This window comes from Herpailurus yagouaroundi, unplaced genomic scaffold (assembly GCF_014898765.1).
Source record: "Herpailurus yagouaroundi ecotype Mexico unplaced genomic scaffold, PumYag 308, whole genome shotgun sequence".
Lineage (NCBI taxonomy): Eukaryota > Metazoa > Chordata > Mammalia > Carnivora > Felidae > Herpailurus > Herpailurus yagouaroundi.
In genome coordinates this window covers 3,794,745-3,807,726 of record NW_024412525.1, presented here as the reverse complement: position 1 = coordinate 3,807,726, position 12,982 = coordinate 3,794,745, and the positions used below count along the sequence as shown (strand labels likewise).

The window sequence follows — 12,982 nt, the reverse complement described above, 5'->3', positions numbered from 1 at the left end:
CTATATATATTAATATATATATATTAATACTATATATTAAAATATAGTATATACTAAAATATAGTATATAATTATTATACTATATATATAATTTTATATATGTAGTATATATATAAATATATATACTATATTCTCTATGTATAATATGCCATATAGTTTATACATATACATATATGTTTATCCATATAGCTATAGGACATCAAACCCAATGAAGTAGGTATTATTATCATCCTCATTTTATAAATGTAACTTTTTTTCACCTCAGCGAGATCTCATACATGTCCATCTAAATACAGAAATCTAAATCTAAATCTAAATCATATTGAAACATTACCTACTAAGGGATCTGAGAAATGTAGGTTTTAGCTTGCCAGCCTCTGCAGAACAAGGAAGCATATTTAGAAAAACATTGAACTGGCTGCTGAGCAAACAAACCCACCATATTCCCCAAAGTGTGTACATGCTGGATATCAGAGCTTCCTTCCTTCAAGTAACCCCCACCCTTGGAATAAAGGTGAAGGTTCTACTCATCCCCCACCCCCATTCAGAGCAATGACTGTCAGAAGGGTGTTCCTTGGCAGGGGCAACCAACTTTGACTTTCAAGCCCTATTGGATTTTATTCCATTTCATCTTGCTTTCATTTGTCTGGATGAAGCCCCAGTGGAAGCCCCAAATTCTGTCTCCTCTAGGACTGGCACAGGAGAGAAAATCACATGGGGAGAGGGATAGCTAAACTTTGTAGTTCAACTCTGCCTCCCCAAGAGTCACCATCACCTGGAGGGGAAACTGTCATTAACTCCTACTCTACCCATAGCAGAAAGGCACTCTTCTCCAGTTACTGCTCCAACACTGGACAACTGCATAAATTCTTCTTGGTTCAGTAATGCAAGTTGGGGTGTGGGATGGGAAATGAACATGGAGAGCCTAAGAATGGACAGCTGGATTACTAGGTCTTGTTCATCATCCGTGTCCTATGACCTCCAACTATAACTCCTTGAGTATGGGATTCTTTATTCTGCTCATTCCCCACCCAATTCCATAACAAGTGCTCTCAAAAGGATGTTTTACATTAAAGGATGTGTTTTTCCTTCCTTTTACCCTTAACCTTCCCCCTATCATTCAAGCAGTCCAAGGGCTCTCTATATATACATTCTGGAATTTTCAAAGGTACAGTCAGGATAGTTCAAAAACACCATGCCTGTGAGAATAAGAAAAGCAAGTAGGAACTAAATTCTGGAACTTGCTTCCCTATACCTTCTTCTAAATTCCTGGGGATTAATGAATTACAGTTGGAGGAATGTCTCCCCCTAATGCTGTTTGTCCTGGGGTGAGATGGGTGGCAGACTAGGTACTATGACTAAAGGAGTTGTTTTGTGAGGTGGGTGCAATTGCCTGTGGTTTTCTGGTGCCAGCAGCTCTCCACCCCTGGGTTCATCCACCTCCCGTGACCTGAGCTCACTGGGATTGTCTGGTCTAGCCTCAAAGGTTTGACATATATATTTCTGGTAATATTATACCAAACATTTTACTAAACCAAAGCCAAATAGGCAACTAGAAAAGCTGTTTGCTACCTCCTCTTACTCATGCCAAACAAGACCGTAGAATAGCATGATGGGAGGACAGATTTTGACGGAAGAAGGATTTAGGTGGAATTTCGTAGCTTACAGAGTCAGTTGCCTTTTTACCAAACTTGCTCCCACACCAAAAGAAAACCTAATGAACTCATTTATGCAGAAAGGATTTTAAGCAAACCTGTACAAACACACCTAACATGCCGTAAAAAAAGGATGCCTGTTTAGTTTGCTTCCAGCACGCAGCATCCATTTATGGGTGCCCAGGAAACTAGGAACTCCAATACATATACTATCCTTTTCTTCACAGTACTAACATCTAGAGAGCACACGATATGTAATATTTTGTCCTTAAGTAAGTGATCATTTAAAATTCCAAGATTAAACCCACTAAGTTAACGTGAATATTTATCAAAAATACTTTTCAAAAAGAATGCTTTTTTAAGAAAGAGGTTTCTCGTACAAACGGTGGAACTACACCAGGATCAGCAGAAGATATGGTCCTTTTAGGAAAAAGGACTGCACACATAAGCCTAGGAGTTGAGTTTTACATCTATCTTTTAGGGAAAGAACATCTCTTTCAAATGATTCCTACAGCCAAAACCAGCTGTGACTTTCTTAGAATGGTGGGCAGAAAATAGGATCTTCATAAAACTTAAGAAGGGGCACTAGCTAGTTTGAGTAACACCTTAGAGAAACACTCCCAAACACTCAAAATCACCGCATAGCTGAGCCTCTGGGGCTGAAAAACTGAAATGCTTGCCCAAGTGAAAGAGCTGTGAACACACAAAAGATTTGTGCAAATCCTGTCTCTGGTATTTGGAAGAGAGGGTTCAGTATGTGTGCTGAGGGAAGGGGGTCCCAGGTGGAATGTTCAACATCAACTTACTCTGGAATAGCTTGACTCAGAAACACCTGGGACAGGTATTTACTCTGGGAGGAATACTAGAGTTACTGAATATAAGAATATATTTTAGAAGAAACAGCAGTCCCTGAAGAGTCAGGTAATTTTGTTTTCAGGCCCTTAGGGTTTTTTTTTTTTTAATTTAGAAATAATTCATACACCATAAAAATCACCCTTTTAAAGTGTACAATTCAGTAAGTATTTTTTAGCATATTCACAAAGTTGTGCAACCATCACTAGTATCTAATTCCAGAACATTTTAATCACCCCCAAAAGAAACTGTTTTGTGAGAAGGGAGATGATTCGTTTTCAGCAATACCAAATAAAAGCTGCGCTGTCTAGTTAACAGTAGGTTTACAATCTGTTGGAAATATATATGAACCACCCCCCATAATTGAGTCCCAAACTCTTAGACACTTCACTTCCTGGTCTTCCTCCCCTCTCCATTTCACAGCTTATTTTTATGGGCTTTGCAATGAGCATGCACCAAAGAACAAAGGAGGGACTGAAAGTCTCCACCTTACCTCAGAAAATGTACATTTGTACCAATCAAACTGCTTTTGCCTTACATGGGCATAGTCGATGTCTGGGTAAGGCTGTAACCTCTGTATTACTCAGCCAATGAGGAATCAGGGGAGGGACTTGCACACTAGGAGATAAATTGTCTGCTGTAACTGCCCCGAGTGTGCCTGTCCCACTCTTGCAAGACACCCACTCTTGCAAGAAAGTTGATCAAAGCCTTGCTTCACTGTGTGCCTAATCTCCACGTCCCTCCTTTGGTTGAGTCAGTGGGTTTATGCCATTTTCTTCACGGCGTTTGGGAGAAGAATGAGGTATAAAGAAGTCAGCTGCAAGAGAAAGGGAGCAGGGGACGACAGTTTGGAAAGACAGTTGCCCTGAGCAACTCCTCATTCTCATATTAATTGAGAAAACCACATCAACCATCAATAGGCATCACAATTTATTATACTGTTTAAAGAGTATTCTTAGGAGGAAAACAGAACTTGTTTAAGCACCTAGCGGGAGTAATCTATGGTTGAGCAAGCACAAAGAATCTGATTAGACCCATAGCAGGTGGTCATGGTCTCTGAGAAAGTGGAGAAGTACCAGCAAAAGAAGCAGGTGGCTGTCCACCCTGAGCGGGCCAGGCATTCCCTGCTGCTTGGCTTCAGCAACATAAATCAACCGTCTCCCCAGAGAGACGTTTCAATAGAGGTTTTTCTTAGAGCTGTATTGTTTATTGTACAGTTCTAGTTAATGTTTTCCTCTAGTTATGTTTGAAGCATCACATCGATCCGAGGGACCACTACAGCCTTATTTCTCCCAGTTTTCATTATCAAGTTTCCCTATTCCCCCTCTCCCAAATTGCTAGCAACCTGTAATCTACTTTCTGTCTCCATAGATCTGCTATTCTGGATGTTTCATATAAATGAAATCATACAATATGTGGCCTTTTATGTCTGCCTTCTTTCACTTAGCATGATGTTTTCAAGGTTCATACATGCTATAGCATGTGTAAGCACTCCATTCCTTTTAATGTCTGACTAACATTCCATGGTATGGAATATCATGTTTTATTTATCTGTTTATCAATTGACGGACATTTGGATTGGTTCCACTTTTAGGCTATTTCGAATAATATTTGGATATTCATGCACAAATTTTTGTGTGGACATATATTTCCATTTCTCTTAGGTACACACCTAGGAGTGGAATTGCCATGTCATACAATAACTTTATGTTTAACTTTTTGAGGAACTGTAAAACTGTTTTCCAAAGCAGTCGTACCAGTTTACATTCCCACCAACAACGTATGAGGGTTCCAACTTCTCCACATCCTCACCAACACTTGTCATTGTCTGTCTTTTTTATTATGGCCATTCTAGTAGGTATGACATAGTATGTCATTGTGGTTTTGATTTTCATTTCCCTATTTACTAATGATATTGAGCATATTTTCATGTGCTTATTAGCCATTTGTATATCTACTTTGGTAAAATACTTTGCCCGTTCATAAATGGGTTGTTTGTCATTTTATTGTAACAATTTTTTATATAGGCTGGATACTAGTCCTTTATCAGATATATGATTTGCAGATATTCTCTCATTCTGTGGCTTGTCTTTTTCACTTTCTCCTTAGTATCCATTGAAGCACAAAGGTTTTTAATTTTGAAGAAGTCCAATTCATTACTTTTCTTTGATTGCTTGTATTTTTGTTGTCATGTCTCAGACACCATTGCCTAATAGAAGATTATGAAGATTTATATCTATGTTTTCTTCCAAGAGTCTTATAAATTTAGTTCTTTATCTATTTTGAGTCAGTCTTTGTGGAGTAGTAGTCTAACTTCATTCTTCTGCATGTGGATATTCAGTTTCAACACGCTTTGTTGAAAAAAAAAAACTATTCTTTCTCCCATTTTATTATCTTGGCAATTTCTGAACTTTCTTCTATCCCATTGATCTGTGTGTCATTAATGCCATGATCACACTGTCTTAATTACTGTAGCTTTGTAGTTAAATTTTGAAATCAAGGGGCGCCTGGGTGGCGCAGTCGGTTAAGTGTCCGACTTCAGCCAGGTCACGATCTCGCAGTCCGGGAGTTCGAGCCCCGCGTCGGGCTCTGGGCTGATGGCTCAGAGCCTGGAGCCTGTTTCCGATTCTGTGTCTCCCTCTCTCTCTCTGCCCCTCCCCCGTTCATTCTCTGTTTCTCTCTGTCCCAAAAATAAATAAACGTTGAAAAAAAAAATTTTTAATAAATAAATAAATAAAATAAATTTTGAAATCAAGAAATGTGAGTCCCCTAACTTTGTCTGATGGTGTTTTATGGGTCTTTTCCAGATTGTTTTGGCTATTCTGGGTCCTTTACATTTCCATGTAAATTTTAGGATCAGCTCATCAATTTCTTGAAGAAGAAAAAAAACAGTTGGAATTGTGAAATCCCATAGATATTGATATGGGTATATAGTAATAGATATGATATAGACATAGACATAGACATAGACATAGACATAGACATAGACATAGACATAGATAGATATGCCCCCAATTCCTGGCACAGAGCTCCCAAAACATTTATAATCTCCTGAGTGATAGGAGTATCTTTTGTTCTAATGAGCCAACTCTTGATGGGCTCCTGGATGGGGGCTAGTCACCAGAAAGACCAAGCCATGATTAGAAGCTTGGAACTTTCAATCTTACACCCTCTCCATCCTCCAGGGAGGGAGGTGGGGCTAGAGATGGAGTTAATAATTGATCATGCCTACATGATGAAGCCTCCATAAAAATCACTAAAGTAGGGGCGCCTGGGTGGCGCAGTCGGTTAAGCGTCCGACTTCAACCAGGTCACGATCTCACGGTCTGTGAGTTCAAGCCCCGCGTCGGGCTCTGGGCTGATGGCTCGGAGCCTGGAGCCTGTTTCCGATTCTGTGTCTCCCTCTCTCTCTGCCCCTCGCCCGTTCATGCTCTGTCTCTCTCTGTCCCAAAAATAAATAAACGTTGAAAAAAACAAAATTTAAAAAAAAATAAAATAAAATAAAAAATCACTAAAGTAAGGGGTTTGGAGAGCTTCCATGTTGGTGAATACATCCACATGCCAGGAGAGTGGCACACTCCAACTTTATAAGAACTGAAGCTCCTACCTTTGGGACCCTTCCAGATCATGCCTTATGTACCTCTTCATCTGAGTATTCATTTGTATCCTTTATGATATGAGAAACTGACAAACGTGTTTCCCTGAATTCTGTGAGCCACTCTAGCAAATTACCAAATCCAAAGATGGGATTGTGAGAATCCCCAATTTATAGCCTATTGGTCAGAAATACCAGAGGCCCAAACTTGCAGTTGGCATCTGAAGTGGGAAGCAGTCTTGTGGGACTGAGCCCTTAACCTGCAGGATCTGATAGTAACTCCAAGTAGATAGTATCAGAATTGAGTTAAATTGCTTGTTGTGGAAAAACCCATGCATCTGGTGTCAGAAGTGAAATGTTGTGAGTACCCTAGAGAGAGAAACAGAGTTGTTTTATCTTGGAATTTTGATGGGGACTGTATTAAATCTGCCTATCAATTTGGGAGTATTGTCTTAATAACATGAAATCTCCTGGATTTGTTTTATTATTCATTGATACTTAACATTAATGAGCAGGCACAAACAAATTCAGGTTTCCTAAGACCTATTCTTCTGTCATTGTTAGCCTAATCTTCTCCCAACCTATTGGGCTGTAGTGTCCAAAGCAATCCCATTGGCTGGAGGTGAAAGCTAGTGTTGCAGTGCTCTGGATGACAGAAAGATAATGTTCACCATGAAGTAGCCACTAGCCCACTGGTTGTTTCCTGTACCTCCCTTTTCTGCTTTGTAGTTCAGAAACATTTCTTTGAAAGACAGAGAATCCATAAACGGGAGCAGCCTGTCAAATACGTTACCAATCATTTCATCTTTGTGGGCTGTAATGTGAAAGTCACCAAGTTAAATCCAGGAAAGCTCCAGCAGCTGTTCTTTCATATGCTTTTCTACTAAGTAAATATGTTTTGTTAAAATATAAGCAGCATAAGCAATTTTATAATTCCCGTATTCAAATTCCTGATAGTATTTGTCCATGGAATTTCCCTGCGACTCGTAGAACTCTTGGTCGATGATAATGTCCTCTAAATATCCAACCACAGCATCAGTCCTGCAACAGAGCAGATAGATGTGTTTTGCTTCTTCTAAGGAAGACAGTGGTACCCACCAGTCTCCTACCTTGCCCTTGGCCTGAGCCCTGGCTAGGCCCCATAAAGCCCCACCAGCATTGAGGGCATGTTGAAGAGGCTTCCAGGGGTGCCACCCATGAGCCTGCATTGTGGGCCCAGGCCACAGCCATGCCCAGTCTGTACCTACACAGCAGGCCTTGGCCACAGCCTCCTCCTGCTGAGATTACACTCTGCCTGTGGCTCCTTATGCCCATTATTCTTAACATAATCTTTTCTTTCTTTTTTTTTTTTTAAGTAGTCTATATACCCAGCATGTGGCTCAAGCATATGACCCTGAGATCAAGAGTTGCATGCTGTATAGACTGAGCAAGCCAGGTGCCCCTCAACATCATTCTTTTAAAATGGTCTTTGGCTACAGGGAGAAGAAACAAAAGAATATAAAGGGGATAACATAGATTAAGAAGCCAAGAGAATGGGGAGCCTGAATCAAAAAGAAGAAGAGGGGAAGGAAAGAGGGAATCCCATTTTTAAGCAAATGGCTTTATCAAAGCAACACCATCACAAAATAAAAGCTGGTTCTTAATGCAGACCTAGTTCTTTTGGAGAGATATTCTTAAAAGAGGACACTGTAATCCTGGACTTATAAAAGTGATAGTATTCTATTGGCATTAATTTTTCTTAGATAGTGACTAAGTGTATGTTTTATTCAGAGCAATCCAAAAAGGGGGGGGGGGGGAGCTGGAGGTTGGAAAGACAGACTTAGGACATTAATTCTTAATGATGACAAGGAAGATGACAAGATAAAGTGGAAGGAGATTTTCAGGGAAAGAGCCAGCATGTCTGGAATAAGTGGGAATTGAAAATCACCCAAGGAAACTGAAATTGGTAAATTTGTGGAGATAGATTTACTTCTTCCCTAAACTCTCTACGAGATTGCCACACTTGGTAAGTCATGTTGCCCAAATGACTTTCTTGGGGAGCTTCCGAGTGACTTGACCTCTGTTGCCATAAAGCCAGATTCCAATCTGCTCTTCTCATTTTGATTCCAGATGTTCACCAGGTGCTAACCAAAGATTATCTCCTGCCATTGGGATTTTGAGTAATTTTTATTCTTTTTTTTCGTAATTGATCCAATGTTTTACATTAAACATATATTGATTTGAATTTGGAGAAAATATCAATAAAAAATGATTCCTATTTGGAGAAAAATGTGGCCCAGTCCACAGTCCTGGATCTAGGTCAGAATCCCAGGACACTGATGTCAAAACTTCCTCACCATTTCCCTGCAACCCTTACCAAGGAGCTGGTGTTTCATGTGAAGTTGTAGAGGTAAACAGGTCCCATTCAGAGAGGACAATAGTTGTAGGTGGAGTGTCACCTGAAAGCAGTGACCAACTTTGCCTTGCCTTAGAGGATGCACATTCTGGCCTCATCTAGCTCCCACAAATATTGTATTTTCTTCTTGACTTTGGAGAAAACCTTGAAGTCTCAGGAGTTGTGAAGCTGAGTTCTTCTGCACCACCCCCCCAAAAAAAGCCTCAGAACTACACCTCCAGTAAAGGTGAGGACTTTCACGTGTTGTGGTTGAAACTTTTATATATATGAAAATGTGTGTATGTGTTGTCAAAAGCCTTGAGGGAATGGAAGTCTCAAGTCAGAAAGGGAGATTATCTCCTGGATCTGACTTGATTGCATTAATAACCTTAGATCCATAATAAGTGCCTGTGTTAGTCTGGGTTCTCCAAAGAAACAAAGTCAATAGGAGATGATAGAGAGAGAGGGAGAGAGAGAGAGAGAGAGAGAAGAGAGAGAGAGAGAGAGAGAGAGAGAGAGAGAGAGAGAGAGAGATTATTATGAGAGATTAGCTCACACAGTTATGGAGTGGAGGTTGAGAATTCAACAACTTGCTGTCTACAAACTGGAGGGTCAGGAAAGCTAGTGGTGTGGTTCCAGTCCAAACTCGAAGGCCCAGGAACCAGAGTAGTTGATGATGTAATCACAGTCTGAGTCCAAAGGCCTGAGAACCAGGCATGTCGATGTCTGAGGGCAGAAAATGGATATCTCAGCTCAGAAAGCAGACCAACATAAGCACTGTGGGAGACTCAGAAGGAGAAGAGACAGAAAAGAGCAAAGAGGGTATTTGAAGAAATAATGGCTGAAATCGTTTCAAGTTTGATGGCTATAAACATCCAAGAAGTTCGAAACTCCAAGTAAGATGAACTCAAAAAGACTCACACCAAAACACATTATAATCAAACTTTCAAAAGTCAAAACCAGAGAGAGAATCTTGAAAGCAGCAAGAGAGAAGCAAATCACCACATACATGCAATCCTCAATAAAATTATGAACACCTTTCTAATCAGAATCTTTTGGGGGCAAGAAGACAGTGGGCCAACATGTTCAAAGTACTAAAAGGAAAACAATTGTCAATGAAGAATCCATTATCCAGCAAAACTGTCCAAAAAGGAGGGAGGAATTAAGATATTACTAGATAAAAGCCGAAGGAATCTATAACCAGTGGACCTGCTCCACAGGAAATGCTCAAGGAAGCATTGAGCTTGAAATGAAAGAACATGAGACAGTAACTCAAAGCCATATGGAGAAATAAAGATCTCAATAAAGGTAAATATACAGGCAATTATGAAAGGTAGTATTATTGTAACAATGGTTTTTGATTAAACTTTTTGTCTTCTATATGACTTAAGAGACTAATATATTTAAAGAAAAACTATTAGTGTAAAAGCTAGTATGACTTTAACTTTGGTTTGTAGCTCTAAATCTTATCTTCTACTAGATAACTAGTAGGTAACTAGAAGTAGCTAACTTCTATTAGAGAGTAGCGCATTTAAAAAGAAGTATTAGGGGCATCTGGATGGCTCAGTCAGTTAAGCGTCCGACTTCGGCTCAGGTCATGATCTCACGGTTCATGAGTTCGAGCCCCGCGTCGGGCTCTGTGCTGACAGCTCAGAGCCTGGAGCCTGCTTCACATTCTGTATCTCCCTCGCTCTCTCTGCCCCTTCCCTGCTCATGCTGTGTCTCTCTCTGTCTCAAAAATAAATAAACATTAAAAAAAATTTTTTTAAAAAGAAGTCTTAGTTCACGGCACACAATGTATAAAGATGTAATTTTGTGACAACAACAACCAAAAGCGGGGAGAGTGGAACTGTAAAGGAGCAGTTTCTGTGTTACTGAAGTTAAACGAGTATAAATTCAAATTAAAGAGTTATAAGTTTAGGGTGTTAATTATAATCCCCCATGGCAACCACAAAGAAAAGACCTATCAAATATACACAAAAGGAAATGAGAAGATAATTAAAACATTTTGCTATTAAAAAAATCCAACTAAACACAAAAGTAGATGGTAATACAGGAAATAAGGGACAAAAATACTATAAAAAACACACAGCAAAATGTCAGAAGTAAGAGTCTCCTTAGGAGTAATTACTTTAAATGCAAACTGATTAAACTCTCCAATCCAGGGATTGGCAGAATTGACTTATAAATCGGATCCAACTATGTGCTATCTATGAGAGATTCACTTTAAATCCAAAGAAACTAACAGATTGCAAGTGAAAAGATGGGGAAAAAATTCTGTGCGTATTGTAAGCAAAAGAGAAGGGGTAGCTGAACTAATAACAAACAAAATAGACATTAAATCAAAAAAGTTTACAAGGGACAAAGAAGGACATTATAAGTGTTCGTTAATAAGTGTTCAACACAGCAAAGAGATACAACAGTTATGAACATTTACATACCAATAGCAAGTCTCAAAATATAAGCAGCAAAAACGGATGGAATTAAAGGGAGAAATACAATAATATTTAAACAATTCAGTACCCTACTGACAATGATGAACAGGACAACCAAACATAAAATAAATAAGGAAATAGAGGACTTAAACTGCACAATAAACCAACTAGGTTTAGCAGGCATTTCAGAGCACTTTACCCAACAAGAGAATACACATTCTTCTCAAGTGCATATATCTCAGGATATGCCATATGTCAGGCCACAGATTAAGCTTCAATGCATTTTGTAAAAAAAAAAAAAAATAGATATCGTTCAAAGTATGTTCTTTTACCAAAATAGGATAAAGTTAGCAATCAATAATAAAAGGAAAACTGGACATTTCACAAAATTGGGGGAATTAAATAACACACTTAAAAAAACTTTTTTTTTTTTTTTTTTTTTTGAGAGAGAGCACATGTGAGGAGGGAGAAGGGCAAAGAGAGGAGAGAGAGGGGCGCCTGGGTGGCTCAGTCGGTTAAGTGTCCGACCTCAGCTCAGGTCATGATCTCATGGTTCATGAGTTCAAGCCCCACATCTGTCTCTGTGCTGACAGCTCAGAGCCTGGATCCTGCTTCGGATTCTGTGTCTCCTTCTCTCTCTGCCCCTCCCCCGCTCACACTCTGACTCTGTCTCTCAAAAATAAATAAACATTGAAAAAAAAAATTTTTTTTTAAAGAGAAGGAGAGAGAGAATCCCAAGCAAGCTCTGCGCTGTCAGCACAAGGCCAACAAGGGGGTTGATCCCAAGAACCACGAGACCATGACCTGAGCTGAAATCAAGAGTCACATGCTTAACCGACTGAGCCATCCAGGGTCCCCTAAATAACACACTTTTGATCAATGGATCAAAAAAGAAATCACAAAGGAAATTAGAAAATATATAAATGAATGAAAATTTAAAAAAACAATATACCAAAATTTATGGGACACATTGAAAGTGACTCTAAGGGGAAAGTTTATAGCTAAAAATGCTTACACCTCATCACTTCTACTCAACATACTATTGGAAGTTCTAGCAAGAGCACTTAGGCAAGAGAAAGAAATAAAAGACATCCAAAATTGGAAAGGGAGAAGTAAAATTTTCTGTTTGCAGGTGATATTTCTTACAGGTAGAAAATACTAAAGATTCCTCACAAATAAACAAAATCTGTCAGAACTAATAAACTATTTCAGTTAAAAAGCAGGATACAAAGTCAACACACAAAAATCAGTTGCATTTTGGGGCACCTGGGTGGCTGTCGGCTAAGTGTCTGACTTTGGCTCAGTTCATGATCTCATGGTTCATGAGTTCAAGCCCCGCGTTTGGCCCTGGGCTGAGAGCTCGGAGCCTGGAGCCTGCTTCTGATTCTGTGTCTCCCTCTCTCTCTCTGCCCCTCCCCTGTTCATGCTCTGTCTCTCTCTCTGTCTCTCTGAAATGAATAAATGTTAAAAAAAATTTTTTTAACTTCAGCCTCACCTTATCCAGAAACAGGTGCTCGATGTGAGGCTGGAGTGGTAACCAGCCCCCCATTCAGGTTGGACAATGGTTGTCAAGCAGGGTTTCCTGGGAGGGGTGACTAGTTTCTGCTACCTCAGAAGAGCCACTCTGGGACCCTATCCTGCATGCATAAAAATATTAAAGTTTTTTTCTCTTTGATTTCAGAGAAATTCCAGCCCTCATCTTCTGTTAAACAAAAAGACTCTGAAGGACATAGCACTCCAAACATGGTAAAGACTTTCACGTGATTAGAAATTTCCGGTCACTTTTAGTTTCCAACCTACTTACCAGTCCAGGATAGGGGGGAAGATATACCAACAAGAGTTTCTCTTGGTCCCTCTGAGTTGACCAACATCATAATCTGACTAACGTAATCCTGGAAATGATCAGGCACAAAAGTAAACAGGGACCTAACAGACAAGACAATAATAAACAGTTATTTATTGATCAATAACATCCAAGTAGAGTCTTTGACTTGAATTCAGAGTTTAGGGAAAAATATGATTAATGCCTAACCCTTGATTTCCTCTTCTTGGCAACGCGTCCGCTGTGGTT

The 12,982-nt window shown here is 39.5% G+C and overlaps 1 protein-coding gene and 1 long non-coding RNA gene across 10 annotated transcripts in view; one reads left to right on the top strand and one right to left on the bottom strand.

Annotated features, from left to right (window-relative positions):
• The window catches only part of LOC121021667 (alpha-1,3-mannosyl-glycoprotein 4-beta-N-acetylglucosaminyltransferase-like protein MGAT4E), a 32,343-nt gene that overhangs the window by 14,914 nt on the left and 4,447 nt on the right, over window positions 1-12,982 (top strand). For 6 of the 9 annotated variants that reach the window (XM_040462245.1, XM_040462252.1, XM_040462251.1 and 3 more), the window contains one exon: window positions 12,593-12,657. Coding sequence is in view for 2 of the 9 variants with exons in the window: in XM_040462252.1 (XP_040318186.1) it covers window positions 12,655-12,657 (3 nt within the window). In the remaining 7 variants the exon portion in view is untranslated. Of the gene's footprint in view, window positions 1-8,091; window positions 8,724-12,592; window positions 12,658-12,982 lie in introns of those variants that run through there. The other 3 variants (XM_040462249.1, XM_040462250.1, XM_040462253.1) reach the window with 2 other exon arrangements.
• On the bottom strand, window positions 6,573-12,958 carry LOC121021669 (uncharacterized). The gene is made up of 2 exons (XR_005786641.1): window positions 12,716-12,958; window positions 6,573-7,143 (listed from the first exon to the last, which is right to left on the bottom strand). It is a non-coding gene; the product is annotated as an uncharacterized LOC121021669 (long non-coding RNA).